This window comes from Gallus gallus, chromosome 1 (genome assembly GCF_016699485.2).
Source record: "Gallus gallus isolate bGalGal1 chromosome 1, bGalGal1.mat.broiler.GRCg7b, whole genome shotgun sequence".
Taxonomy (NCBI): Eukaryota; Metazoa; Chordata; class Aves; order Galliformes; family Phasianidae; genus Gallus; species Gallus gallus.
In genome coordinates, this window is record NC_052532.1 from 59,105,882 (window position 1) to 59,133,300 (window position 27,419).

General features: G+C 41.5%; 2 protein-coding genes across 10 annotated transcripts in view; both read right to left on the reverse strand.

Moving 5' to 3' along the window:
• FGD4 (FYVE, RhoGEF and PH domain containing 4) overlaps positions 1-10,912 on the reverse strand; it is a 112,140-nt gene extending 101,228 nt beyond the window's left edge. Inside the window, exons 1-2 of the mRNA XM_015287247.4 lie at positions 10,737-10,912; positions 10,373-10,518 (exon numbers count right to left, since the gene is read on the reverse strand). Of these exons, the coding sequence (XP_015142733.2) occupies positions 10,373-10,518; positions 10,737-10,846 (256 nt within the window). The 5' untranslated portion in view covers positions 10,847-10,912. The remainder of the gene's footprint in view (positions 1-10,372; positions 10,519-10,736) is intronic.
• Positions 10,913-20,672: 9,760 nt separating this feature from the next.
• Positions 20,673-27,419, reverse strand: part of BICD1 (BICD cargo adaptor 1) — a 193,494-nt gene continuing 186,747 nt past the window's right edge. For 7 of the 9 annotated variants that reach the window (XM_004937892.5, XM_004937885.5, XM_015287190.4 and 4 more), the window contains one exon: positions 20,673-26,779. In XM_004937892.5, the coding sequence (XP_004937949.1) occupies positions 26,774-26,779 (6 nt within the window). In that variant the 3' untranslated portion in view covers positions 20,673-26,773. The remainder of the gene's footprint in view (positions 26,780-27,419) is intronic. The other 2 variants (XM_040702530.2, XM_004937888.5) reach the window with 2 other exon arrangements.

Below are 27,419 nucleotides of genomic sequence, written 5' to 3' on the forward strand. Positions count from 1 at the left end.
TTTTAATTCCCCTCCTTTGACTGCATGTCAGGAGTCTTATTCTGAAGATCTACTCTGCTTGGTGCAGGTCAGGGTAAGGATATAAGGAAGTTTAGAAATGGGTTATGTGCAAAACCAGCCAGTGGGACTGTTGTGTTTTAACTTGCTTGCACCCTACCATTCAACCCAACCACAAAAGCCACTCCAGCATCCTACAGCCGTTAGCTTCTGCTCCCTAGCCTAGCTTGGCAGGCTCTAACCAGCGTGTGAACAGCCAGCTCAGTCATTAGTATGCCCTTTACTTGGAAGCCTGGGGAGCATATTTGTCCACTAGATCAGATATAGATTAACAAATTATAAAGAACACTGTTTACTGCACTATCATTAATTATTCCAGAGAGTGCCATGTAATCAGAGTAACATTCAGTTCAGATTACCAAGAGAACTTGATGAAAGTCAAACTTCTCCAGCAGTAACCACTGTTTTCTAATAGGGACAGGATTTTTTTCTGCTAAGCATATGCATAAGCAAATTACTTTACATTCTAATAATGCATAGGCCCCTCCAAAAGTACTGCCTCCTATTTATTTCCATGGAATCTACAGCAGCTACAAAGAGAACAATAACCCTATTTGATAAAGCAGATTCTCAGCTACAAAGCACTATTTTTCAACATAGCCACCACCATTAGCTGTGCATTTTTCACCACCAATGAAGAAGAACCTGCATGCTGCAATCAAAAAAATCTGCAGCAGTGGCAGTGACCTGCTGTTAATGCTGCTGAAACATACCACCCACTGCTTCACTGTGCTCACATCCACTGTGATCCACGAACATTCAGAAAGCACTGATGAATGTCAGTGGGTGCCACTTTTTTCTGCATGCAGGAACTGAATGAACAAACCTTTGCTTCATCCACACTTCCACGTCAGTCACTATTTGGTCAGACATCCCTTTGCTGCCATCTGTCACATAGAAACAGCATGTAACAGAAAATGAGTGAGAAGGTTCAACCTCCACTGTCATACCACCAACATCCACCTCTGATGTCAAGGGCCAACAGAATAAAATAGGAGGCATCACTTGAAGAGCAGCCCCCGTAGTTCTCATTTTAGTATATATACCACAAAACCTCATGTTTTATAAGACCTCTCCTGGAATCCCAATTTCACCTGAGAATTTCTATGTTTTTGTTTCAGAGAGATCAAAGCCTGCTTTTTTTAAGAGCTAAAAAGTCATAGGCATTCAAAGAGCAAATAAGGGATGTCCAACTTCGGAAAAGCATCCTCAGGCATCTGTCATCCTGCATACTTTCTTGAATATTGTAGTACTGTTTGCCCATAAGATAATGGATAGAATGCAAAAAGAATTTACTCTCATGGACAAAATGTGATTTCTTGATGACCAAAGTTAGTGTTAGATTGAATGAAAGGAATGCAAAGTATGCCTATATTAAAATTAGGGGCATTTTGACAAGAGTCATCTGAAGAAGGTCAAGCAGTACAACTGCACAGAACTTGAACAGATTTCCAGTTCTAACAAAAACAAATTATTTTTCCTGTATCAGTGTCCGTGTTTCGGTTCTCAAATCCCCAGTTTTGAAGATGAATGTAATTAGCCAGTAAGTTTCATTTCTTAGCTCGGTAACTGATGTTAACACAAATAATGAGCATATTAATATTCAGCTAAGAAACTGAAGCATCACAGACAAGACAGTGAAGTGCAGCATATGAGCACAAGAAAGAAAAATAGTCTGATTATTCACTGTTAGAGGCTGGTAAGTCCTAATACAGACAAAACATTAAAAGAGAGACTTCAAATACTATCATTAACTTCAGCAATAATAAAAATTGAGTCAGTTATAGCTCTTTTTTCAAAATCTCTTGTAGGCTCAACATCGATTTCCAATTTAAAATACTGCTTTCCACCGGGGAAGAGAACCTAGGAGATTGAAAAGGCATTAGCAACTGCGTGGCTCAGACCAGAAGGAGAATAAAGACTACCAGTATAACCATTTTTTGAATAAGAAGTCACCCATCTCCTGCATACTGACTGTGCTTAAATAATAGGCAGTCCCCAGAAGGAAAAGAGATCAGTGGATCAGGATTCTTATCCACATGAATAGCAGGGAGAAGGAGTTCTGTACTTCTTCCCTTCCTATTCTACCTCCAGAATTCAGTGGATACCAGAAGGAGGAGCTGCACTCAGAATCACAGAACGGCCTGGGTTGGAAGGGACCTCAAGAATCAGGAAGCTCCAAACCCCCACCACAGGCAGGGCCACCACCCTCCACATTTAATACTAGAGCAGGCTGCCCAGGGCCTCATCCAACCCAGCCTTGAACACCTCCAGGGACAGGGCATCCACACCCTCTCTGGGCAGCCTGTTCCAGCACCTCACCAGTCTCTTGGTAAAGAACTTCCCCCTGACATCCAGCCTAAATCTTCCCTCCTTCAACTTAAAACCGTTCCCCCTTGTCCTACTGTTATCTACCTTTTAAAAGGGTTGACTCCCCTTCTGTTTGTAGGCTCCCTTTAGGTACTGAAAGGCTGCAGTGAGGTCACCCCACAGCCTTCTTTTCTCCAGGCTGAACAAGCCCAGCTCCCTCAGCCTGTATTCATAGAAGAGGTGCTCCAGCCCTCTGCCCCTCTCCAACAGTTCCACATCATTCTTCTACTGAGGGCTCCAGATCTGGGTGCAGTACTCCAGATGGGGCCTCACAAGGGCAGAATAGAGAGGGACAATCACCTCCCTGTCCCTGCTGGCCACTCAGGTTTTGCCGAGATCTAGATCTCTCACAGCTCATACATATAGAAGAAATGTACTGAAGATGTCCTTAGAAAATCATCTACTGGTTTTTGTTTTGAGCGTTGTGCGGTCCCTGAAGAAACCACAGAGAAACTCCATCAAACCCCATTGGTGCAGAGTTTCAAAGTGAGAAGGGAGAGGTTGAAGGCAGGTTAAGTGCCCGCAGCAACCCTAGGACAGGCCTCATTGTGCAGCACCCACAATAGGAGGCCTCTCAGATCTCATAGGTTACATGTATGCGGAAGCTGGATGCAGTTACAGTGTAATTACACAGCTACAAGGCTGGGTACAGCTACTAGAGCTGAATAGCCTGGTAACAACAGCGACAAACAGAATTAAAGATCACACACTCCACACTGAAAAGCCAAAGTCTTAAAAAAGGCCAGAAGAAATCAGTCTGAATTATTAATTGTTGGTGCACGTTTTCTCTCTCCAGCATTCATCAGCATCTGGGCACCTTGGCATCTGTCCGAGAGGGAGGAATGTGCCTGCCCTAATTTATGAAGAGAAGGCTAGACCTATAATCCTGATGCGTTATCATCCATGCTTTGAGACAACATTTGTTCAGAAGTCAGGAATAAATCACAGGATTTTATGTCTCAGATTAGAGTTCCACATCATTTTTCCACCCTTCCAGGCTTCTTTACATATTTTACATTAACATCCGTGACACGCTTAGTGTTAATACTTAGCAACTAACACGTTCCCCTTGCACTGCACTACCTTCTAACTCCATGTTTTTTGCCTCCAATTTTAATCCATTTCATATTCCATTTTACCAAGTTCTGTATAATCAGAGGCAAATTGCTTTGACAGTCATTAAAATATATTTATCTTTCTTTACATGTCTTGCTTTGTGAACTACCGTAGCAATTAGTTTGTCTCCTTTGCTGCTTTGACTCATTTCTCCGTATTTTCTGATACAGTCTTCCTGTTTTGTATTTATGCACTGAGATGACATCTTTGATTCTTATTTTGTTCAGCAACGTTTCAACAAAGCTCCAATCTTTCCTCTTCATATTAATTTCAAAAGCAGTTTACTCTGCTGCAGCCAATTCTGTTAAAAAGCTACTTCCAAGGCAGCTGCTTCAAACAAACAAACAAACAAACTTTAGAAATTCTTCTTTCAACTTCTCCCTTTTGCTTTCCTGTGTGTCTGATGAACCTATAGCTCTGGGATACCCCCTCTAAATAGAATTCTGTCTCATCTTGTCAAAAGTACATATGCTTGTTGATGTCCATAGCTATGCATTTGATTAAGATGCTTCTTCCATCAAGAGCACGAGGCAATATTAATTCACAGAGCCACAGAATTGTAGGGGTTGGAAGGGACCTCTGGAAATCAACTGGTCCATCCCTTCCACTAAAGCAGGTTCCCTACAAAAGGTTACACAGGAAAGCGTCCAGACAGGTTTTGAATACCTCCAGAGAAGGAGACTCCACAGTCTCTCTGGGCAGCCTGTTTCAGTGCTCAGTCACCCCCACAGTAAAGAAGTTTTCCCTTATGTTCAGATGGAACCTCCTGTGTTCCAGATTGTGCCCATTGCACTTGTCTTGTCACTACACACCACCTGGCCCCACCCACTTGATTCCCACCCAGCACTGATAAGATCCCCCTCAGCCATCTCTTCTCCAGGCTCAACAGTCCCAGGGCTCTCCATCTTTCCTCATGAGAGAGATGTTCCAGGACCCCAGTCATCCTTGTGGCCCTCCTCTGGGCTCTCTCTAGAATTTCCTTGTCTTTCTTAAACTGAGTAGCCAAGAACTGGACACAGACTCCAGATGTGGCTTCACTGTTGACTCACAGTCAACCCGTTGCCCACCAGGACATGCAGGTCCTTTGCTGAAGAACTCCTTTCTAGCAGGTCAGCCCCTCACCTGTACCAGTGCAGATGGTTCTTCTTCCAGGCATAGGACTCTCTACTTGCCCTTGCTGAACTTCATCAGGTTCCTCTCCACCCAACTCTCCAGCCCATCCAGGTCTCACTGAATGGCAGCACAGCCTTTTGGTGCATCAGCCACTCCTCCCAGATTTAGCATGACAGAAGAAATCATTATGCTCATACAAGTGTAATTATACACCCTAGATTGACTTGTATTCAAGAGAAACATTACACACCGTGTCTCATTCTGTAATAGAATGCATTACATTTCTCACAGGGAAGGAACGCTACCTACAAGATCTGCAGTCAGTAATTTGGTTAAAGAATTGAACTGATGATAATGCTCTTATGAACATGTACTCAGTATTAAGAGAAAAAGAAGAAGGAGGAGGGAAAAATAAATAAGCAAAGCATTAGTATCTTATTTTAAATTTTTATTCATATTTTTCCTTTCCCTCTGACAAATTCTTCATCCTGGGAAGATAATCTGTCTTATACAGCAAATACTTAACGCTACTTTAATACATAACAGTGTAAAACACAGCAGTTAAAGTGTTGTAACACAGAAACACAGATCCCACTGTACTCAAGATGTACTGACAAACAACATCAAATGAAAATGCTGACCAACTTTAAATGAGATTTTGCCTGAAATGCTGAGAGATGAGATAGCCTGTCACCAGGAAAGTGGGAGAAAAGTGTGACAAGCGCAGTTTTGAGAAGTACAGATACTGATAAAGGACAAAATAACAACCAAAGGGCAAACATTATTGTTCTGTACCAACAGCTTGCTTTTTCAGTATTTTTTGCTTTACTGACTGTCCAAAAGTAACACAGTCCCTGAGCAAATTCCCCACCAATCCAAAAATCTCCCAACTATGCTTATTCAGTTAGCTGCAAAAACAACCTGTTCCTGTGACTTTTGCCTAGCAGACTAATTTGGATCATGTGCGCAAGCTATTCTTTTCTTAATTTCAGCTATCCCTTCAAGGACTTCAGGAATGGCATTTAGCAGCAATTACGTCTCTTGGGGTCCACTGCAGAGAAGCCCCTCTGGCAAGAAGCAGGCTTACACTTTTAGCAAATCCTTGTCAAATTCTTCTTTGTAACTGTTGTGTTTTGTCACTGGCAAGTCAAGCACCTATGAATTAGAAGTCTAATTTATTTAAGAAAATCACTATCTTGATCTCCATGAAGTCAGTATTATGAGGCCAGCAACTCCTGGGTAAAGCAGACGTTGCTTGGCAAGAGCTACATAGCCACACAAGCCAACCCAAAAGACATATACAAGCGACTTTTCCAATAGTCTGCAAACTAAACATACACTCTTCGTGGCTTCAAAGGGATACTGTGATCCTAAATATTTGGAGAAGAAAAGGAGAAAGGAATCAGAAAACAGTAAAACTATATTCAGGAACTAAATTCCATTTCCTGCCACTTTCCACGTAACACATTTGCTTCAATAGGAGGCATGTGGGATCGATTTGGCCCACAGAAACAGGAAGTTGTCTAACAACAGCAAAGAGGCAAATTTAATAGCTAATGTATTTCCACAGAAGTTCTGCTTCAAGCAATGTTTTTATACTTCACCTTCCCTCATTTTCTGAAGGGAGAGGAATAATTAGAAGCAAATTCCTAAATATTTACCTTCCATTGTCAATATTTTCAAGTATCAGCTCTCCTCAAGATATATCAACTTTAGATAACTTTCACAAATCCTGCACTTAGCAGGAAAACATAGAAGGCAACCAGTTTTCCTTCACAGATGTACATCTAATGCATCTGCCACTGCTTAGATTAGCCCTAACCACCATAAAGTCTTTCCCTGAACACACTGTACAGTCACTACAGACTGAGTCAACAACAGCCTCAGTGCTGAGCCAGGAGCAAGGGGAATGACAGTCCAAAGTTAATTAGTTAATTATTTTCAAAAATAAAATGGAACAAACCCAGCAACAATAAAAACTAATGAGGCAGGGCAAACTTTTAAAAAAATGAGCCCCTGAACACAGAAGGTATTTTCTGTAGACTGGAATAGGACGGTACTACATTCTCATTTAGCTCTCCCAGACCAAAAAGGTAATCCCAAAGACTGACAGAGTTTTGTTAACATCATCCCATAAAGTCATATCAGGTTAACAGGCAAAGATAAAACAGCAGGAGCAGGGATTTTTTCTCCTTTTGCCTGTCAGTGTTTGCAGATACCTTGCTGCAGTGAATGCTGTCCTGAATGCAAATTATCTCAGCTCTCCGAGATCCATGCTGCAGTGTCCGAGACTGCCAACATGCAGTGCAGTGCCAGCAGCCATGTACTTAGATAAAAGGGAATGGGAAAAGTAGTCCGGAAAGGGTATAAATTTGCACTTAATTGAACAAAGCCAAAGAACCAGTACAAGATTTGCATTTCATAGGAAATGAATCTAGTCAATATGTTGCAAGGACAGAGACGAACATGCTGATATCAGAAAAAAAGCTATTTATTGCTATGAACACAAGTCACTGCACCCTCACGTTCTGAATTGCCTTCCTTACAAGGCTAAATGAAGTTAACTCCGTGGATATACAGCCCTCCAGCACAGTTTAATCCAATGCAGCAACAAAGTGCTGCCAGGTTCACACTTCGAAGAGTGGTTGGCTTGTGAAAACTGCTGAGCAAGCAAGTGGCTGCCTACACCTAACTCTTGGCAGACAGCTGGTTTGGAGTTAAAGTACACACTTGCTTTTGAAGCAAAAGTTGCTCCAGTTAATATCAAGTCTGAATTCTAACACAGCAGGAAAAGAAAACCCATTAGTTATTCCCATCAAAAATGGATTATTAATCATGCTATTCCACTGAAAGCTCTTTTATAAACTGTCTCTAGATATCAGTCTTCACATTTTACAACCATCTCCAAGCATCTCTGAAGATTCAAGAACTTTTTTGTTCAGGCCTTTAAACTGATGTCAATTTCTAAAAGGATGCCATTTTCACTTGGTCCTGTGGATAGTGAAACACACCAATCTTTTTCAAGCATCAACACTGGTAGAATTCAATTGCAATTTTGCCCGTGACAAATGACTAAATGACTCGGACCACAGCACGCTGAAGAAAAGAAAGATATGTCCAGTAGAGACTGGACACTTAGATTGCAATACACAACACGAGTCTGATGCCATAACACACAACTTAGGTAGGCCACTTCAGCAGTGAAAGTGTTTTTAGACAAGATCAAGAACAGAAGTACTTCCAGACCTTATCTCCCAGAACAGAAAACCTGTAACATTCCCCTCTTCACTACGCCAATGTCAAGGGCTGTTGAGGAAATTCTTGCACATAAAGGAGTTGCATTAGATGTTATTAGGTCTTCTTACTAATTAACACAGAATTTATTAATCTGAGAAAGTACTGATAAATCTGCAATATTCATTAGAGAAAAAATTCTAGATTTTGTATTTATAAAGAAAAGTAACTCAAGTCATGCAACTAGTTTCTTCAGTTGCTTATCAGACACAGAGCTGAAACAACTGTAGGAGTCCAGCCCTCAGGTGTAAGAAAATAACTCTTGTATTTCACAACGTTTGGCAGAGCAAAGGAGATGCATGGGCTACAACAACTCCTCCTTCCCCCTAAGAAGGATTTCAAGCATGTCAAAGGCATACTCCTGCATTAGAAGGCCCCTCAAAGTCCACCTTGTGTTTTATAAGCTGGGGAAAAAAAATGTAAGCATTGAATTTTATTTATTTATTTATTTTAATTATTATTGGAAGGAACCCATAAGGATCACTGCATTCAACTCCTGGAGTTGACACAGCATTAACTGTCATTCTCAGAGATCACTGCAGTTTTGATACAAGAAAGAACACACTCAGGTTTATGTTGCACCTGGGAATTAAAGTTTGTACTTGCAGAATCGAGGCAAGAATCATAAACCACTTCTATCAGCAGCAGAAGCAGGTCATATTCAGACAACAAAGAGAAAGTAATGCTGTGAAACTGCCCCAGGGTTACAGTGTGCTGGAGCACATGCTGCAGTGGTCACCACTAATCAGAGATGCAGATAAGGAGCTAAAGACCTATTAAGAGAAAAGAAACTGCTTGTAGACACAAGGTTTCTTCACAGCACTTTCTAGCAGAAGTGGATCATGGATTATGAAATAAAAATGGATTTATTTATTTTACATGAGAAAAGCTAAAAATCATCAATGAGGCTCCCCTTTTATTTCCCATGTTTTCAGATGTCGTTTCTTCATCTTCATTTTGTGATTTTTTTCACACTACAATCATATTCATCAATCACAGTTAAGGAAAGTACTATGATATTTGTTATCAAAATGCAGGAATACCTGATAAGCAGCATGTTGTTCTTGTCATAGCCCTCCAACCTTTGCCACCCAAAAGCCACAAGAGCTTTCTACGAACCTGAACAAGATATGCATGTATTGCGTGTACACTTAATAAATGCCAATCATCTGCAAGTTCAGTGTGTACACAGACAAAAAGAGAAACAACAAAAGACCACAGATGAGTATGAAATTGATATCCAAGACTCTGGGGTAATGATAAGCACCTGAGGCTATTCAGCCTGCAGAAGGTTCCAGGAAGACCCAACAGAGGCCTTTCAGTATCTAAAGGGAAGCTATAAGAAAGAAAGGAATAGACTCTTTAGCAGGGTCAGGACAAGGGGAAAGGGGTTCAAACTGAAAGAGGGGATATTTAGAGTGAATGTAAGGAAAAGGTTTCTTATGGTAAGGGTGGCGAGACATGGAAACAGGTTGCCCTGAGGTGGTGGATGCCCCATCCCTGGGAACACTCAAGGTCAGGCTGGACGGGGCTCTGAGCAACCTGATCTACCTGTGGGTGTCCCTATTCACTGCAGGGGGCTGGTCTAGGGTCCCTCTTGACTCAACCAATTCTAAGACAGTGATTCAAAAGCCTGGCGAAATTGAAGTAAGAACTAACACAAAACACAGGGTTCCAGTTCTGTTCCCTGTTACAGGAGGCTGAAATCCATTAAGCCTCCGCACTACAAATACAGCTGTTAACGCCTATTTCCAGATGTAAACACGCAGCTGTAGCCTTCAAAACAAAATCTCACCACAAACAGAAATTTGTGCACATTGCCAACATCGTTACCCATTAATGCTGAAAAGGCTCCAGGATAGCCTTTTCTTGCTTGTGCATATTCGTACCAACATGCCTCCTGACTGGGGATTCGTGAAGAGACAGCATCCCTTCTCTATGTTTTACATGGTGCATTCATAACGAGTGTCTGTTGGCAATTTCAGACTCTGGTTTGATCACTTCGGCCTCCCACACCCAGAAAACCGCCCGGATCACGCTGGCTGAGCTCCCACATCACACAACCACATGGTTCGTACACACGGCTGCGTGCATCAACTCCATCCTAAGCCAGAACTTCACGCAACTCCCGAAAGCGCGGGTGTGACGATAGCTCCTTCTGACAGTAAGGCTGAGGGGACGCACAACCCTCCTCAGCCGACCGTCTCACGGTCTGAACGGACTGCGGAGCACGACGCGTCCCGCAGCCGCCGCAGGGCTAAGGTGGCGGCCTCGGGGCGGGGCGGGCACGGTGCTACGTCTCACGGCTCCCGCAGCCCGAGGGCTGGCAGGATTTAACGAACGCCATTCGTTCAACCCGGGCCGCGAAGTACCCGCGTCGCCTCCAGCCCCCCTCCTGCGGAACGACCGAAGCCGTCATTACCTGCGGGCGAGCTCCGGGCGGGCTCCCCCCGCGGGACGCCGGCGAAGCGGGTGAGCGCCGCTCCGTAGGGAACGGGGCCGAGCCCCGGGCTGGATTTCCTGCGGATGGCCGCCCGCCTGAAGTTGATGCCGTCGGCTCCGCTCATCCTCGGGGCGGGAGAGAAGGCAAAGAGAAGAGACAGAGTGAAGAGAAGCTCAGCGCTCCTCCCGCCCGGCGCCCCGCGGGACCCGCATCGCGCTGGGGGAGCGTCCCCCGTCCGCACTGCGGCTCCGGCCGCCTCCAGCGCCGGCTCTCACCTGCCCGCCGCTCCCCGCCCCTTCCTCCCCTGGCCCGGCCCTGCACTGTCCTGCCCTGCCCGCGGTACCTGCCCAGTGCTTGCCGCACCCCCGCCGACATGGTGAACCCGCGGCCGCCGCCCAGCCGGGGCTGTGAGAAAACTTCCCCGGGCCCGCTGCCGCCACACGGTTCTCCCATGAGGAAGTCGGGGCGGCGGGCGCTGCACCTGCGCTGCTTCCTCCTGGCCTTCCCCGTCCCAACGCCGCTTCCTCAAAGCGGCGGGTTCACAGGTGAGAAGGGCTCACACACGGCTGGTGTGGGAGCGCAGCGCTTGCTTAAGCGAGTTGAGGACTCCCCTCCCCGTGTCACTGCTGTTTGTTTCTCCTCACCATATGCTGCCTTTTGTCGTCCTTCAACTCTGAACTGCTTTGTCTGGAAGGAGGCTTAGGATTGCCTGTGGGACTGATCACTGTATGTGGAAGAAACTGGCCATAACACATTGCCCTTCTTCCAACGAGAATATTCTCAAAGACATTTATCACTTAAAAGGAAGTTTTGATGCCAGGGACAGATTGCAATTAACGGGGCTCATTCAGGCCAGAGCTGTTCCCTCCCACTGTAAATATTAATTAATGCTGAAACAAGCACCAGCAATCATAGAATCATTAAGGTTGGAAATGACCGTTAAGATAATCTAGTCCAACCTCAAGCCATGACCACTGACCATGTCCCTCAGTGCCACATCCACATGGTTCTTGAACACCTCTAGGGACAGTGACTCCTCCACCTCCCTGGGCAGCCTGTGCCACTGCAGCACCACTCTTTCTGAGAATAAATGTTTCCTAATATCCAACCTGAAAGCAGCTAAGCTTTTGTGAGACCTGGGTTTAGGTTCACTTATCTAGCAATGGTGCTGGAAGGTGCTTCCATTCTTCCATTTAACTGGGACATGGTGCTTGGAGGAAGAACGTCTGTACTTTTGTATCTGTGACTGAAGAACCACAGGCTGCTGTGTACAGGATGAGAGCCTTTGGGTCTGTCAGGAGCCTGTTTAGTGTGTTGGTCTCAGTGAAATCATTCTCTTCCACAAGTAGGTCGATATCTGATAGTCCCCTCCTTCATTCCCAAGAGAAATGGTCAGATCACCTTTCAGATCTTGTGTTCTTGTAAACATAGGGTTTTCCTTTTGCAAACATATAAAGAAAAGCTATGACTCATAGGTAAAAGACTGATTTATTTTCTGACTTCAGTTACCTGACATGGGCTGGGCATATGGAGATGAATATACCTGTGTTATGAAGAGCATTTCTTCAGGAAGTACACAGACTGACTTCCTTGCAACAGGAGAGAAACAGATTCTTCTAAACTATGTACAGTTAATGGGTATGTACCATGGATCAATCATTAACTTGTTCAGACAAGAATCTTGTTCGAGAAGGCTGGCGCACACTCAATTCTTCATCAGAACATTGAGCGTTGAGTGGTCTTCACAACTACTCATTAAAGCATGGCAAGGGAAGAGAGGCAGAGAATTTCTCATTAGTATTTCCCAAAGCACTTTACCAAGGAGGCAAGGATCAGCCTTATTTGACAGGGAAGGAAATGAGGTACTAAAGGGAGAAGTTATTTGTTCAAAGCTGTCCAAGATGGCAGAACAGCAACAGAATACAAAACAGTACTCTATGGGAATGAAAACAAGATGGAAAATGGAAGACCTTTCTCTGTTTCTCTGACATACAATAACTAAACTGATCTCAACCCAAGTATTGCCAATTACTCAACAGCCAATTGTTAGCTAGGCGTAATTATCAGTTATTATTAAATCTTGTACTTGCATCTTTAAAAATGGAGTTCTGCTCATGGAAGGAAAACAGTCAAGGAGGCAAGGACAAACACACCCACTCCAGAAATCCTACCCAAATAGTATGAACTATGTTAATTTTGTTTTCTATGATGTTATCAGGGAGTGGTAACTTATTTCAATGTCACTGGAAAATAAAGGTCACTTTGAAGAATCCCACTAACTGCGCTGTGGCATCAGGAGATCAGCCAAGCTCATTTTCTCAAGAAAACTGTTCTTTAGCAGGACACTGAGCAGTGAGGTGACAGTCAATGATAGAAGAAAGTCATGCTGACAGTGAATTTGTGGTAATTTTAGAGCATTTGTAGTTCAGTGCAAGCTTCTCACAGCAGCTGGTTGTCTGTCTTCCCTTCAGTTAGCTGCAGCACAGACCTGGGCCAGCTGGTTGAAGCTGGCTCTGAGCTGCTGTACGCCAGCAGCACGTCAGTTCTGCCTGCTTTCACTTGGCAACAACTGGCCTGCCCTTCTGGCATGCCCTTCCTTCTTCCTTGTACACTGCTCTGAGTTTCATGTGTTCCTCATCTCTGGGGGGAGATGGAGGGACTGTGTCAGCAACAGGAATAACACCTTTCTAAGCATAGCATCTCTGACTTCCTATCTTGAAAAACTTCACCCTGAAAGATCAAAAATTTAGGGACTGTAGGAAACAGGATCTGAGGACAGAAAACATTAGGTTAGCTTAACCACAGAGAGTGCTGCCAATTCTGCTTAAAATATATGACATAACCCAGCTAAATGGTCTGCCTGCGTTCTACCACCCATCCTAGACAACATGTGGGAAGCATCACAGACTCCTTTGCTGTATGGCAGAAGACTTAACCAGCAAGACACTGCTAAGCCACATTTGAGTGTGGGCTATAGCTAGGCCATCTGGCTCAAAATCTTTCTGTGAGGGTGGTGAGAAATGCAGTGGTGGAAAACAGATTTAATTACTCCTATTTGCATGTAGGAAGTACAATAGGAACCCCGTGGAAGTCCACAGAGGTGCTGAAGGTGGCAAGTTTTAGCCCTTCCCCTCCCCCCCAATAATAATAATAATAATGATGATGATGATGATGATGACAGAGCACTCCTGGCAAATGAAAGGCTTGAAATATCTTATCTCATGCTGCTGCATCACCAAAGCATTCTGGAAAACAGGCAATTTTTCCTTAGTTTATTAAATACTTCATTTGTATGCAAGATGTTGCCCCCTCTTTGTGCCAACCTTTACTTCTCCTAATGGAAACAACCTTCAGAAGACTGGATTTGGCTGCTTTTGTGAGACTGTTTCTTTTGTTGTGTCCAGTCAGTTTTCTGCTAGAGTTTACCTTTATTTTCATCTGAATTACAGTAAAAATCTGTTTGTCTAGCTTACCTGTATATCTCTACTCTAGCTTTAGTGTCTCTTAGTACTTCCTCATGCTGTAACTCTTAGTAAATCCGTGTAGCAGCATTTTTAGAGCATTAATCTACACACTGAGAAAGAATACTTCACTGAAGTGACAGCATGATTCAAAGCATTTACATACCTCAGAGTACCTTATTTAAGGCTGATGTGGACACTACCTTCTTTGAGGTCTGACAGAAAAAAAATGCCATTGTCTGTTGGATGTGAACTAAAAATGAATCTGTCCTTCTACTCTGCTTTCATGAGACCCCACCTGGAATACTGTGTCCAGTTCTGGGGCTCCCAGCACAACGTCACAGAGTTGTTAGAGCAGATCTAGAGGAGGGCCATGAAGATGATCAAAAGGCTGGAGTACCTCCCCTATGAGGACAGGCTGAGAGAGCTGCAGCTTTTCAGCATGGAGATGAGAAGGCTCCATGGAGACCTGATAGCAGCCTTCCAGTACCTGAGGGGAGCCTACAGGAAAGCTGGGGAGGGACTTTTTACAAGGGCAGACAGCGACAGAACAAGGGGAAATGGCTTTAAACTGGAAGAGGGTAGATTTAGACTAGATATTAGGAAGAAATTATTTACAGTGAGAGTGATGAGACACTGGAACAGGCTGCCCAGAGAGGTTGTGGATGCCCCCTCCCATCTTACATCCATAATTATGGATGTAATCCATACTTACATCCCTGCCTAAGCCAGGGAACAGCTCATCGTGTATTTTGCATCCTCTGTAAACTGAAGATTCAAACCTGTTCTGCCAGCAGTAAAACGAAGACAAGAACTGATATGCCAGAAGATAGAGTAGGATACTAATTAAAGAAAAATCCCATGCATCTCAGGCCCTCATGCACATTCCAGATGAAAATTCTCTTCTGATGGCAGCAGCATAGTGCACAAAGTAGCTGCAGCCTGTGCAACAGAGATACCCAGAACAAGCAAGTAAGCATGAGGGAGTTACTTAGCCTCAGTTAAATCAGCAGGCAAACACAGGATCCAGCCTTCAAGGACAAAGTGAATTTCAGCCTGAGGCTGTTGACTCTGTCTTAGTCTGGGGAACGGTTTACAAAGATTAGAGGGACTCCAACCCTGCGCTTGTTCCCTGTGCAGAACCCTCAGTGTGTCAGAACAAGAGGACGCTGGATTTACAGCATTACGCTGGCTTATGTCAAAAAAAATACATCCAGCTGTTTCATATTTACTCCCCAGCACAAACTGCAGCACGCACCATCTCTTGGGATTGGTTTTACTTCCATGTGAGAAGCAGCTGCAGAGTTAATAGTGTGAATTAGGAGCCACACATGAGAAGTAAGCCAAAATAAGAACCCAGGAAGCTTTAGCCAAATCCTAGGTATTCACTGCTGGAACAGGAGAAAAAAAAAAAAAAAAAAAGAAAAAAAGTATAGGTAGGTAACCAGCAGAAGAAAAGCCAAAACAATTTATTTTAGCCCAGTCACTAACATTCTTAGTACAGCTCTCCTGTTTTGTCCTATTTGACTGTGTGAAACAGAACACTGTCCTGCTGTCATCAGGTGCCCTGGCAAAGATAGTCGCTGGGGACCAACCAGCAGCAGGATTTGTCGGCTTCCAGCCACCTTAATTAAGAACCCTATTGAACCCTTACAGCCAGGCTTTCCTTCTCTATCACACAGAAGACCACCAGATGAATGCTAACAGATAGCTCTGAGAGAGAAGCACCAGGACAATTAAAGGAAGAAACATTCCTGCTCTTTGTAGCCTCCATGCTAATTGCATCTTATCCTCTTCTTCTGCTGTGCAGAAATAGGTCTTGTATTGTAAACAAACTCTTGGAGTTTACAGAAATGCTGCTGAGGTAAGGGTATCACATATATCCCTTAATTCTAAGGAATGATTGCTGCTTAGAAGGGTAATTACAATTTCATTAGTTTTGTTAGATAAATGTTTCAGTCTGGCATGCCCTTAACAAGACTAATTGCTTTCAGAGGTCTCAGAATATTCCTCATTATCACCACCATGGGTTAATAAAATATATTTCCCACTATCCAACTAGTATCAGACATTCAGATACCATTAGCAATAGTACTCTAGCTTTGATTTAGATTAACTATAGGTTAAAACAATGTTCTGGAAGGTTATTTTAGTAAAAGGGAGTGAGAAGGCAAGGAATAGTTGAGAAAATATCATGCTTTCTGATTCTTCTTTCCTTCTGCAGTGAGACTTGACTGCTGCTATGAAGAGCGTTTAAAAAACCCACCATGGTCTAAGTTCTTCACTTGAGACACTGGATTGGTGTCTAATTTCCAGGACAAGAATGACAGCTCTTTAAGTTGTACCACACACCCCAAATCTGTTGCCATATGCTGTTAAAGTTTTGTATACATTAAATATGTCCTTGCCTCTATGAACGCTTCAGCAGTAAAGCAAAATGATTTGGTTCTCTCCTTAGCAAGTCAACACCTAAAGAGCAATAGGCAGATCAAACACGAAAAGAAAGGCAGAACTATTAGTTCCAGATCTGGAAGAAAACATAATGGTCTCAGTGCTGCAATGCTCCCAGAGCTTTGTTTCTTTCCCTCATTGTAAAAAACAAGCTGCCAGGTACTTAAGATTTCAGCTAATCAGGCATATGGTAGATACACAGGAGTCTCAGCGCACTTCTTAGTATTTAATAATAACTTTAAACAGAAAGACTTCAAAACTTGAAGACTCCTCTGTTAGCTTCATCCACTTTTGCGTGCATTCATTGTATTCCACATTCCATGGACTCCTTGGATCTTCATGGCTTGAGATGAGATTATTTGGAGCAAAGGATCTGAAAAGGATATAAATGTTGGTCCTCTTCCACTTTTAAATTCTCCTTTGCATACCAAATGTCAAAAATAGCACTTGATTCATACTTCTAATTTTCAATACATTTTTGGGAAATTATATGTCACAACAGATCTTTCCTCCAAAGATCTAACAATGCCTAGTTTTGAAACTCGGTACTTCAAGTTCTGCAGTATACATCCAAGGCTCTACGCACTGCAAATGGGCATATCTTTACTACACTGAAACGTGCCATGTTTTTATATTCAAGCATAAACACAACTAAGCATAACTCCATGGGTGAGGGGTGCTCTGAGCATGGACTGAGGCTTTAAGCACAACAAGGCTGGATGGGGCTCGGGGCAGCCTGGTCTAGTACCAGATCTGGAGGTTGGTGGCCCTGCCTACAGCAGGGGGATTGGAACTTGATGATCCTTGGGATCCCTTCCAACCCAAGCCATTTTATGATTCTGTGATTCAGCTATTCCAAAATCTTAATTTGGGCTCAGTCACAGCTATGTGCTCATGATTTTGAGCACAGTCTTTAAGGGAATGCTGTCAACTTACAGGAAGCCCACATTCTCTACCAGAAAAAAAGAGCATCTACATTCTACTGTACTAACATTATTAGGGGAAGAAATGTTTTCCCATGTTTAGGCCATGTTATCATCTTAGGTTTAGTGAGTCAGATTGCATTTTTAGTTTATAGGCCTGACACAGTCAGAAGGAAGGCATAGGTCTAAGGATATTAAAACAAGACTGTTGATGTTGAACCTTAACTATTTATAGTACAGATCTATTAACACCAAGCACTGCAGAGACAGAGAACCAGCTCTGAATGAACCCAGAAGCTAGAGCAACACAGCTTCCGTAGCATGGACCTAAAACTGGCTGACAATACCTAGTCACCGCCATCTAAAAATCACTCGCTCTTCATATGTATGCAACGTGGATATAAGCAGAAAGGTGGAGAGGTAAATGTAAAGAAACTTGGCTCATCTTAAACACTGATGATGTTTTTCATCCTCACAGTCTCAATTTCTCTACCTGTGAGTGAGAGATAACAGTACCCATTTTGCAAAGATGTCTCAAGAATTAATTAACATGCACAGAATACTCTGAAGATAAAAAAGAGTCAGTTTGCATTTGGCTTAGATAACAGGAGCCTCTGAAAGCACTTGTGCCTCCACAGAGGCATTTCCTTTTTCAGTATCATAGGACATTGAGATTGTTGGTATGTGTATGCAGTACATCCTTTTGTTTGAATTTTACACTTGGCCTGACTGAATTTGAGTCACAAACTAGCTGCAAAACCATTTTTCAGTCACATCTTCAAACTGCACAAGGTACTACATGTTGTGCCCATCATCCTCTGATCTGCTCTACATAGCCAAGTATTCAAAAACCAGATGGAGCCATCCTAAGTCCAGGCAAGCTCTGCTCCAGCTCAAGGATCTCTTTAGATCAAACTCCAATGCAGTGAGCTGGAAGCCATGTCCATTCACTTGGGGCAATCAAGTTTCCCAACCAGCTTGGAATGCTATGGCTCAAAATACACCTGATTTCTTAAGTAACTTTCCTGTGCTCTAAGGCCTGATGGTAGCAGCTACTGAGCTGAGAAGGACAGCTGTCACTTCACCTTAGAACACTAATAAGCTGTTAGTAGGAAAACCTCCCTTGGATGGATCAGCTCAAATCATCTGAGCTTACAGAGGCTGAATGTCCCTGAAACAGCTTTCCTATCTCTATAACAAAGAACTTTAGTGTTGATGGATAGAAGATGCATGCTGTAAACACAATGGCTTTTTTCTCTAGTTACTGTATGTCTCTCCCTTTTCTGTGAGGGTGAATAAATGTAGGGTTCTTCTGCATTCAGGATGTCATAGAATCATAAAATCATTAATGCTGAAAGAGACCACTAAGATAATCTAGTCCAACCATCAGCCCATCACTACCATGCCCACTAACCACATCCCTCAGTGCCACATCCACCCATTGCTTGAAAACCTCCAGGGACAGCAACTCCACCACCTCCAATATGATCTCCAAGGGAACTCTGTACTCACACTGCTTTCCATGTTATATTCCTTATTTCTTTAAATAGTCTCTTCTATGGAGCTGTACCACAAACAGCATTTTCTTAGCTACTTTTATAATCATACATGATTAAGTTTTTTCCTAGAACCCATGACCCAACCTCATTCCTGAAGTTAGACAGCTCCCATAGACATGAGAATTTATAAACAATGAGTGAAGTGTATGTTTACTAATTTACTGCTCCAGTTGCAAAGGAATCATTCTTGCAAAGGCCAGCATTTTTCACTGGATCATTTCGCTTCTGCTGAGTTGTCAGCTGCAGCACTAAGCCTTCTTTTTGTGGAAAAAACATTACTTTTCCTTCAGGCAATTACTCAAACCATCCTTTGAGAAGCAAGCAGTTGTGCCTGTGCTTTTAGCACATCTGGCTTTATTCCAAATAATATTTTCTCAGAATACATACTTTAGCTCCATTTTTTCCTCTATATTTAGTTCTATAGATAAAAGCAGTCACAGACTGCTTTGCACAGTCACAGACTGCAAGAAGTGGATGCCAGGCTCTTCAACATGTTTCTCCATTATTAGTACCTTTCTTCTTATTAACGATCTTCTGAAATCAGGGTTTCAGCACTGCTCAGAATTATGCACCATTTCTGTGAGCCCAGCTTGATGGCCTGTCAGTTGTCTGTAGCACTGAGAGGCAAGCCATGGCTCCTGCTGTCTTTAGGCACAGTTGTGAGTACGCTGCATTTCTCTGAACACAGCTGCAGGATTCAGCCAGGAACAAGAACATACAGTAGTAGTAATGGTGAACCTTAGCTCTAGGATCCTCTCCATTATCACCTAGCACATTTTTACAGGAAATGCAGTAGTTCACTTGTCAGAAGTCACCTCCCCACTCCAGAACATGAGGTAATGGTACTTCCCAAGGGGGAGATTATACAGACATTTTCTCTGGAAATTCAAGATATATTTTTAGATTAAAAAAAAACACATACATTTTTAAACTCAGACCATTTCATTGGCCTTACTCATAGCGCTGCCTGCACGAGAGCTGTGCGGGACCACTTGAAGAGATGATTCAGAGAAAGGGGCAGGAGCAACTAGGGTTAGCAGTTTCTCAAATCAACTTAGCCATAAGAACATTTATAGAAGTAGCAACCCTGTGAGAAACTGCTTTCAAAACAAATGCACTCAGGAAGAAAAGTCCACATTTTTATTTATTCTTAGAAAACCTTCTCACTTTAAAAAAAAAAAAAAAAAGGGGAAGAATGCCTGGCAGATGAAAATTCTACCTCAATCAATCACACTTCCGCTAGGATGACCACACAATGCCTTTCCCAGGCCAGTTTCTAGAAGTTGCACATTTGCTGCCTCTCAGGGACTCTATGAGCACAGAGGGTCGTGGCAGGAGCTGCAGCAGCCACCTGCCCGCTACAGCTGCGCACCCAAAACACCACAGGCCTGGCTGCTGAGGGAGTGGGGGCCAAAGGCCCACTTGCTGCCAAAGCCAGGCACCTTGAGAAGCAAAAAAGGCGTTTCTGACCTTAAAAATGCAGCCATGATATGCTGTACTGCAAGCAGCAATCCCAGCCCAGTTTTAGTTCAACTTTATCACTTCCTTTGCTTACCCATTCCCTGACAGTAGAGATACACATCTTACACTGCACTATTGTAACTGAGACCTTACACAGATGTTGGAGCATTTGGAGAATACTCAAGATTGTTGAAAACCATATCTGGTGAATCAGTCTTCACTATCTTCTCAATCTCAGAAAACAGAGGAGCATCTTTGATTTAGTTTTGACTCCCCTTGATATTTCCTTTCTCAGTTTCCTTTCCTTTCACTCCGATACCTTCTCCGTTCACAGTTACGGACCTTCAAGACATAAATTGATGCAAAAGCACAAGCCAAGACACTGCAAACTGACAGAAATATAAGTAGACGAGACAGCATGGAGTTAAATGAACAAAAATGGCCAGTTTATTCACTGGAAGAGTTATGCATTACACTGTAATTTTAATTGGAACATAAAGATGTAGGAATCAGTATACTGGCTTCTTTTAATTATTTTCTTCAGCACTAGAGTGTTTTTCCCAACCATTTGACTGCATGATCATATTACACATGTACAAGCACAGACTTTATGAATCCTTCACAAGGCATTAATCTAGGATTGTCTACAAGGAATTACATGGGAATTACTTCAATTTTCAAAAACAACTGATGCATTTTCAGAAACAAGGATTATTTAACTAGTTTTTTTTTTTCTGCTTTTAGCAAAAAGTAGCAACAAGAAGAGTTTCCAATATTCAGTCTTCAGCAAATGAACATACATACTTTTATATTCTTCACCATCTAGAAGCACTCCATCGTTTAACCCCAAGAAGGCAGGACAACATAACGTCAATTCAATGTAGTAGTAGCTGAGTTATTACAGCAGTAAACATACAGAATACAAATTTGTGTTTGTCACAAACTCCACCAATATTAAAACTCTTGTGAAAGGAACACAGCAATCTGTATGGAGTAGATACAGAACATCATGCAAATGATAACATTCAATAGATTACAAAAGTCACAAAACATCAGTTTTCGTTTTTTTAAGTTGTTTACAAAGGATCAAGTTAATTAACCCTTTAACAGTCAAACCATAGGGCTGAAAACCAATGGGGCAATAACTAATAAGACAGACTTAGTTTATCCACTGGCATAGCACACACAGCCATACCAGTGAACAGGAAAAAAAAAAAAAAACCAAATACCAACAAGCTAGATAACTCTTATTTCTTATTCACATCTGATTGAATAACAATTCAGCTATCAAATTAGTCTACTAAAAATTTTTATCCATCATTTTCATTCATTTCCAAAGTGTTCTTCAAATCAAGTCACTACATAATTTCATTTACAAATGATGAGGAAAAAAACATACTCTACTATTTCTTTAACAGCAAGTAATGATAAACCAAAACGGATATGGAGCTTCATGGAAAGACATTTCTGAAACACAGGGCCCTATCATGCAGAGTCTGCCTGCATGTTGACATCAGTCACAGAACATCAGATTTTTTCCTTTATTTTTTGTTCATTTGTCACTTGGTTTTTATTAGATTTCATAAAGGGTCTTCCGAAGAACTCCACAGGAAATAGATTAAAATCCTGTAGGGAAAAGTAATAGCAGATAAGCAGGTCTAAATTGCCCCAAAAAGAACAATGGTTGCAATCCAAAGAAAGAAAGATTTGCTAACCCATCCCAAGAATCAGGACTTGCCAACTACTCCAAGAGAAGGAATCTCCAAGCAGAGATCCTTCCCTGGTGGCAGCCAGCCCTTAAATGAGGTTAGGAAGGGATAGAGTCAGGCTTCAACCCTTCCAGTCACACAGGTGAACTTCTTCCACCTGTGTTCCCAGGGCTGGCTGTGTCCCCTCACCAGGTGCTGAATCACTGGTTCGGGCTGTGACTGAGCAGTTCCCATACAGATCCAATATGGATTTAAGACATATACCTCAGAATGAAATATAAAGTCTTAGTGATAGCCCCCTTACCTTTTTAACATGAGGAGTATGTAGATCAGAGAAGAAATAAGAATTTTCTGGCTTAATTATGGATATGGAAAAGCTACATGATGCTAAGAATCTCAAGCACATATTTTATATTGCATATTTAGATGCATTTGTGCCTGAAGATGAAAGGCAATTGCTTTTTTTCTTTTTTCTTTTCCATAGAATGCTTAATTATACTTAAAAAAAAAAAATCTTTAATAGTTAGAAAAGCCTGAATGCTGGATTTTCCTTTCAGACTCATTCCACACACAGCAAAGGAAAACTGAAGAAAAGTGATTGGAATTTTTAAAGAGGTATCAACAGTAAGTATCATACTTCAAAGGTAGAACATCAGTGCCTGCCATTTTCAAACACAGATTTCCTATATCCTAGGTGGATGGACATTTTCCATCAAAGCAGGGAAACAGACCTCAGAAGGGCTCATGTAATCTACATCTGATGATGATGACCATGGTGGTCAATCCAGCTATGGCAGCACAACTCTTGTCATTGGCACTGTACGGTGAACAGTAAGGTTGGTATCAAAATAAGGGCCCAGACCTGCAGGTGTCTTTAGCGATGCGATGGGAACTGGGCTGTGCTTTACAAACAGCTGTACTTCAGTATTTGCAACACACCTAGCATGAGCAGCCTCCACAGGCGAGGTCGCATTTCCTAAGTAAGGTTATATTTCATAACAATCTTTTTGTTAACACTTAAATATGATAAATGGCTTAAACATGTTAACAATCTTTTCTAATCAGAAATAAATCGAAGGTCAACTTGGCATTAAAACTTGCAGCGTTATGTTAATTACAGTTCAATGTATGAAACCTATTGTATAGCTATGCTTACGCTCATTTACTATGAAAAATGTGGATGGAGCAAGCACAGAGGTGCCAACCTGTCAATCAGATCGATCAGAAAGAATACCACTACTGCCTCCACTTAGAAGCCAGAAACCTCCACACAATCAGCATGAGAAATTATAATAGTTCCTCTTCCTGTAAAACATGTAAAAGCCTCCATTAACCTTCTGATAGAAAATATATTTTCCATACTATTACATCTTACAATTTATATTTATTTATCTCCCATCCCCTCCCCCCCTTTTTTTTTTCATTTCTACACATACCCTATAAACCGGATTTCCAGAATTGTACCATTTCTCTGAACAATGAAAACTTAAGTTTCACTAAAGCAGAAACAAAACTGCTGTTTCAAATCCAAACAAACTTCAAAGCCATCACAGAGAACAAGAACTTCATTTCAGAGACGAAAATCAGAGCGGAATTTGAATTCCTTCCTTCCCATGCAGGACACGTTTCAGCATTTCTGAGCACGCTCAACCAACCACTGGAAAACATACGTATCCTTTTTACTTACTCTTTAAACATCAGAATAGGTAACACCCCACCATCAGTCAATTTTAATGGGCAAGGAAAGTATATTTTTAAACTCAAAACTCTGTTTACTCTGTTTTGTCTGTATGTAAATATTTCCTACAAAATGGTTCACAAAGTTGCATGCTATCAACCACTACGTAAAAAAAAAAAAAAAGAAGAGTTTATCATCTCAAGTTCAAGATATGCATTTTATTTTGTTAACTGGTTAACTGACAAAAGTTGTCCCTGGGGACCTACACAGTTTTATAACTTACAATGCAATAACTACAGCCATTTGTACATTTAAATTGGTTTGTTTCTAGATCTCTTAAATTTCCAACATTTACTTGCTTTATTCCATATTAAAAAATGTAAATTGAAAACTTAGAAATGAAGAATTTAAAGCTTAAGAGGATAAAAAATTTAATAAACCCACTTAGTTCTATAAAACAGGGCCACAATTTCTATACCATTGAATGCTGTTTCATAACTCTTAATCGACATGGACATACCGGTATGTTTCAATTTCCCAAAGTTGCTCTGCAAATCACAATTGGAAACAAATACATTACCAAACAAACATTCCACTACAACATTTTTTTCCAATATATTCATATCTATATAGAATAGAAATGCATTTCACTGAATTCCTTTTTAACTAAAATTCAGGGAATATGTTTGATTTGGATATGAAAATAGGAGAATCTATTCCAAGTACAGCCTGCAATAACTCTATTCAATGTGCAACGCAAATTCTTTTTCTGCTTAACCATCAACAATAGCCGTCCTTATTGGTCAAAGGCATCAGCACTGTTTCAGAAGATAACTACACTCTACACCAGTCTGCAAGGTCAGGAATTGTGAGGTGCTCATGTGAGGCATCATTTGCCTCCAACAAAAATGGTTTTGTTGTTGTTTGCATTTTAGTAAAAATTAAAATAGCAGCTAATATTCATATCAAACAATATGATTGAGCTGAATGAGTTTTATTTGACTTTTCTCTGACAAGACAACATGTAGGTTAAGTATGACACTAAATAGTTATGTAAATGTATACAAGAAGAACCACGTGAACTACATGATAAACCTAAGCAGAACATTGCCAAGAGTTGTCTGTTCAATCTGATCAGAATTTGATGTCAGTTTGTTCCTATTTTCTTCACCTTTGACTCTGAATGTTTTGTTACAATAGCTCAGCTGCTTTGCCAAGGCTACAAGTGACACACACCGTTGATTACAGAGAATATTTCTATTTACAGCACCTTCATTTCTGGTACCATGGAAATAATAATTATTAGGCACACTGATTGGTCGCTGATTCTTTCCTCTGCTGACATTTTGTGTATCATAACATTTGGTAAGCACTCTTTCTAACAGAAGCCCGAGCTCATTTTCTCAGACTCGGGCAGAATATGAAAAAATAATTCCAACCATATCTGCAGCAAGTTTTGTCCAGCTGCTCTGTGCCTTAGGCTGCGCTGCGTTTCCCACTTGTAAATCATACTTATACTGCAGATAAGGAATAAAGACGTGGAAATATCTAAGCCTTTGTTCTGTAAATAAATTAAGGCCACCTGACAGAGCAAGAACTGCTAATTACCAACAAGCAGGCAGCACTGAAGACTCCTCCTATATGAGGACTAGATGAGAAGCCCAGAGATGCTGAACCATTACACCTTAGCAGCTTACCTTACTGTCAGGTACTGTGCAAAGTAAATTTTGCTATCCTTGATTTTGTTCTGAAACTTGCTATTAAAAAAATAAATAAATAAAGAGAAACATTAACAACCCATCAGATTATTCAGCTTTTACAGGAAAGAATCTTTAACTAGGAGCACTGTGCACTGTTGCAATAGAGTCTGTGTAGTGTAGATCACCTGAGTATTTGTCATAAACTGACATGAGCTAAGGTTCTGTATTTGTTGATTTTTGGCAAGGAAAAAATGCACTAAAGTCCTGCTAGCTTTGATCCACACCGTTAAGCCTACCTGCAGGAGTTATTTCACCTTAGAATATTTCACAAAGAATACTTGCAACTTCACCATTCATAGTAGTCTTTCAGGGTAAGGCCTCAAGCTAGTATCCTGAATATGGGAGCAGGAAGAAAGAATGTTTTTAATTAGCACACAACATTATACTTGTTTTAGATTTTTTTTTTCTCAGATACCAAATAGAAAGTAACCCCAAAAAACAGCACCAATTCATCTACTTGTCTGAAATGCAAAAATAGAATTACAATGCAGCAAAACAGAAAACAAACCAATACATCGTCCTCTCATCTCCTTCTTAAGCTAAATAATAATCTTCCAGTGAAAAGCCCAAACAAAACCAGAAGCTAATGAAATAGGAATTAAAAAACAAGTGCATAAACAGTATCAGTGCAGCAGCAAAATACACAGTCATCGTTAACATTTCAATTCAACCCACTGCCAACATTTTTGTGCAATAAAAATTGGCCGTGTGCTGGCCAATACAACAAGCATCTCTTTAATATTAACACAGTCATTCTTCACTTCAGCTATTTCTGCTTGTTTAAAAAAAAAATGAATTAAATACAACTCTTGCGAAAAAGACCGCATTTTACAAACATAAAATTATGGTGCAAATAAAGTAAGAAGGAAATATCACACCCTTAATGACAAAAGAAAATGTGAACTGGTTCCTATGGCTGAACTCAGAAGTTATGAGGGTAGGGCTTAGCAACATACTTTATTAATACTGGCTTAAGTCTCTCATTATTTCGGAGGTAAAGCCAAGCAGCTGGGAGGAACATTTCTGTTGAGATATTAAATTTCACTACACTTTAGTTGTGATAGTAAAGTTTGAATACAATCAGAGGAACCATAAAAAGTCTTCTCGATAGGTTGGGCTCTGTGCTTTGTGTTCTTCTTCTCAACCTTCCCTCAGTTGCCAGAGCAGTGGATATGAATCCAGACTTATCGATGCGGCAACAAGGCAGGATTGTCTACCCGCTCGCTGGGAACAACCCGAACCTTTGTTGCATGAACTCCACTCTGTTTGCGTTTTCTCTTACGTTGCATATGAAGATTAGGGGTAAGGAGGAGGCTTAGAGAGACAGTTGAGAGGGGCACACTGAGAGCTGGAATGTGGCTGCTCTTCTGGAAGAGCACTAGGACTGAAAATTAGAAAGAAAAAAAGTGCTTAAAATACACGGCAAAGTTTTATGTGCATGTAAGTTGTACAAGGCTGGAAACAAACTCTAAAAGGTGAGGAAAACTCATCTCTAAATCTGCATCCTCAGATACGCAGCATAAATAAAGAAAATCCCCAGCATGCACATGTTGAGTGACACCTGGATGTATGACATGAAATGCTGTGGACAGCCTGCTCAACAGTTCACAGTACACACACATATTGCTGTTTGCATGCTCTGATGAAAAATGCTTTGTAGAGAAATGAATGCATTTGTGAAAAGGGGAAGCAAGTTTGTTGGGTGATATACACTCCTTATGTGAGGGTTAAGAATTATTTATTTATACACAACTGATTAACTGCTCCAGGGAAGTGCTAATGTAGAAATCAGGTTTCATCATTTTGTGAAAATATTGTCTTTTGCTGTATGTGAGCTACGAACTATGATGTTCAAATAACTACAGTGTAACCTTCCTCATCAGGCAACGTAAACACTATATATTTTGTAATCAACATTTTCCAAGACTTTTTGTTTTACTTGTTTGAATCCTCTTCAGTTCTGTCTTTTTTTGTTGTTGGCTATTTCTCATGAACAACTGTTCCCATGACAGCATTCACCCCTC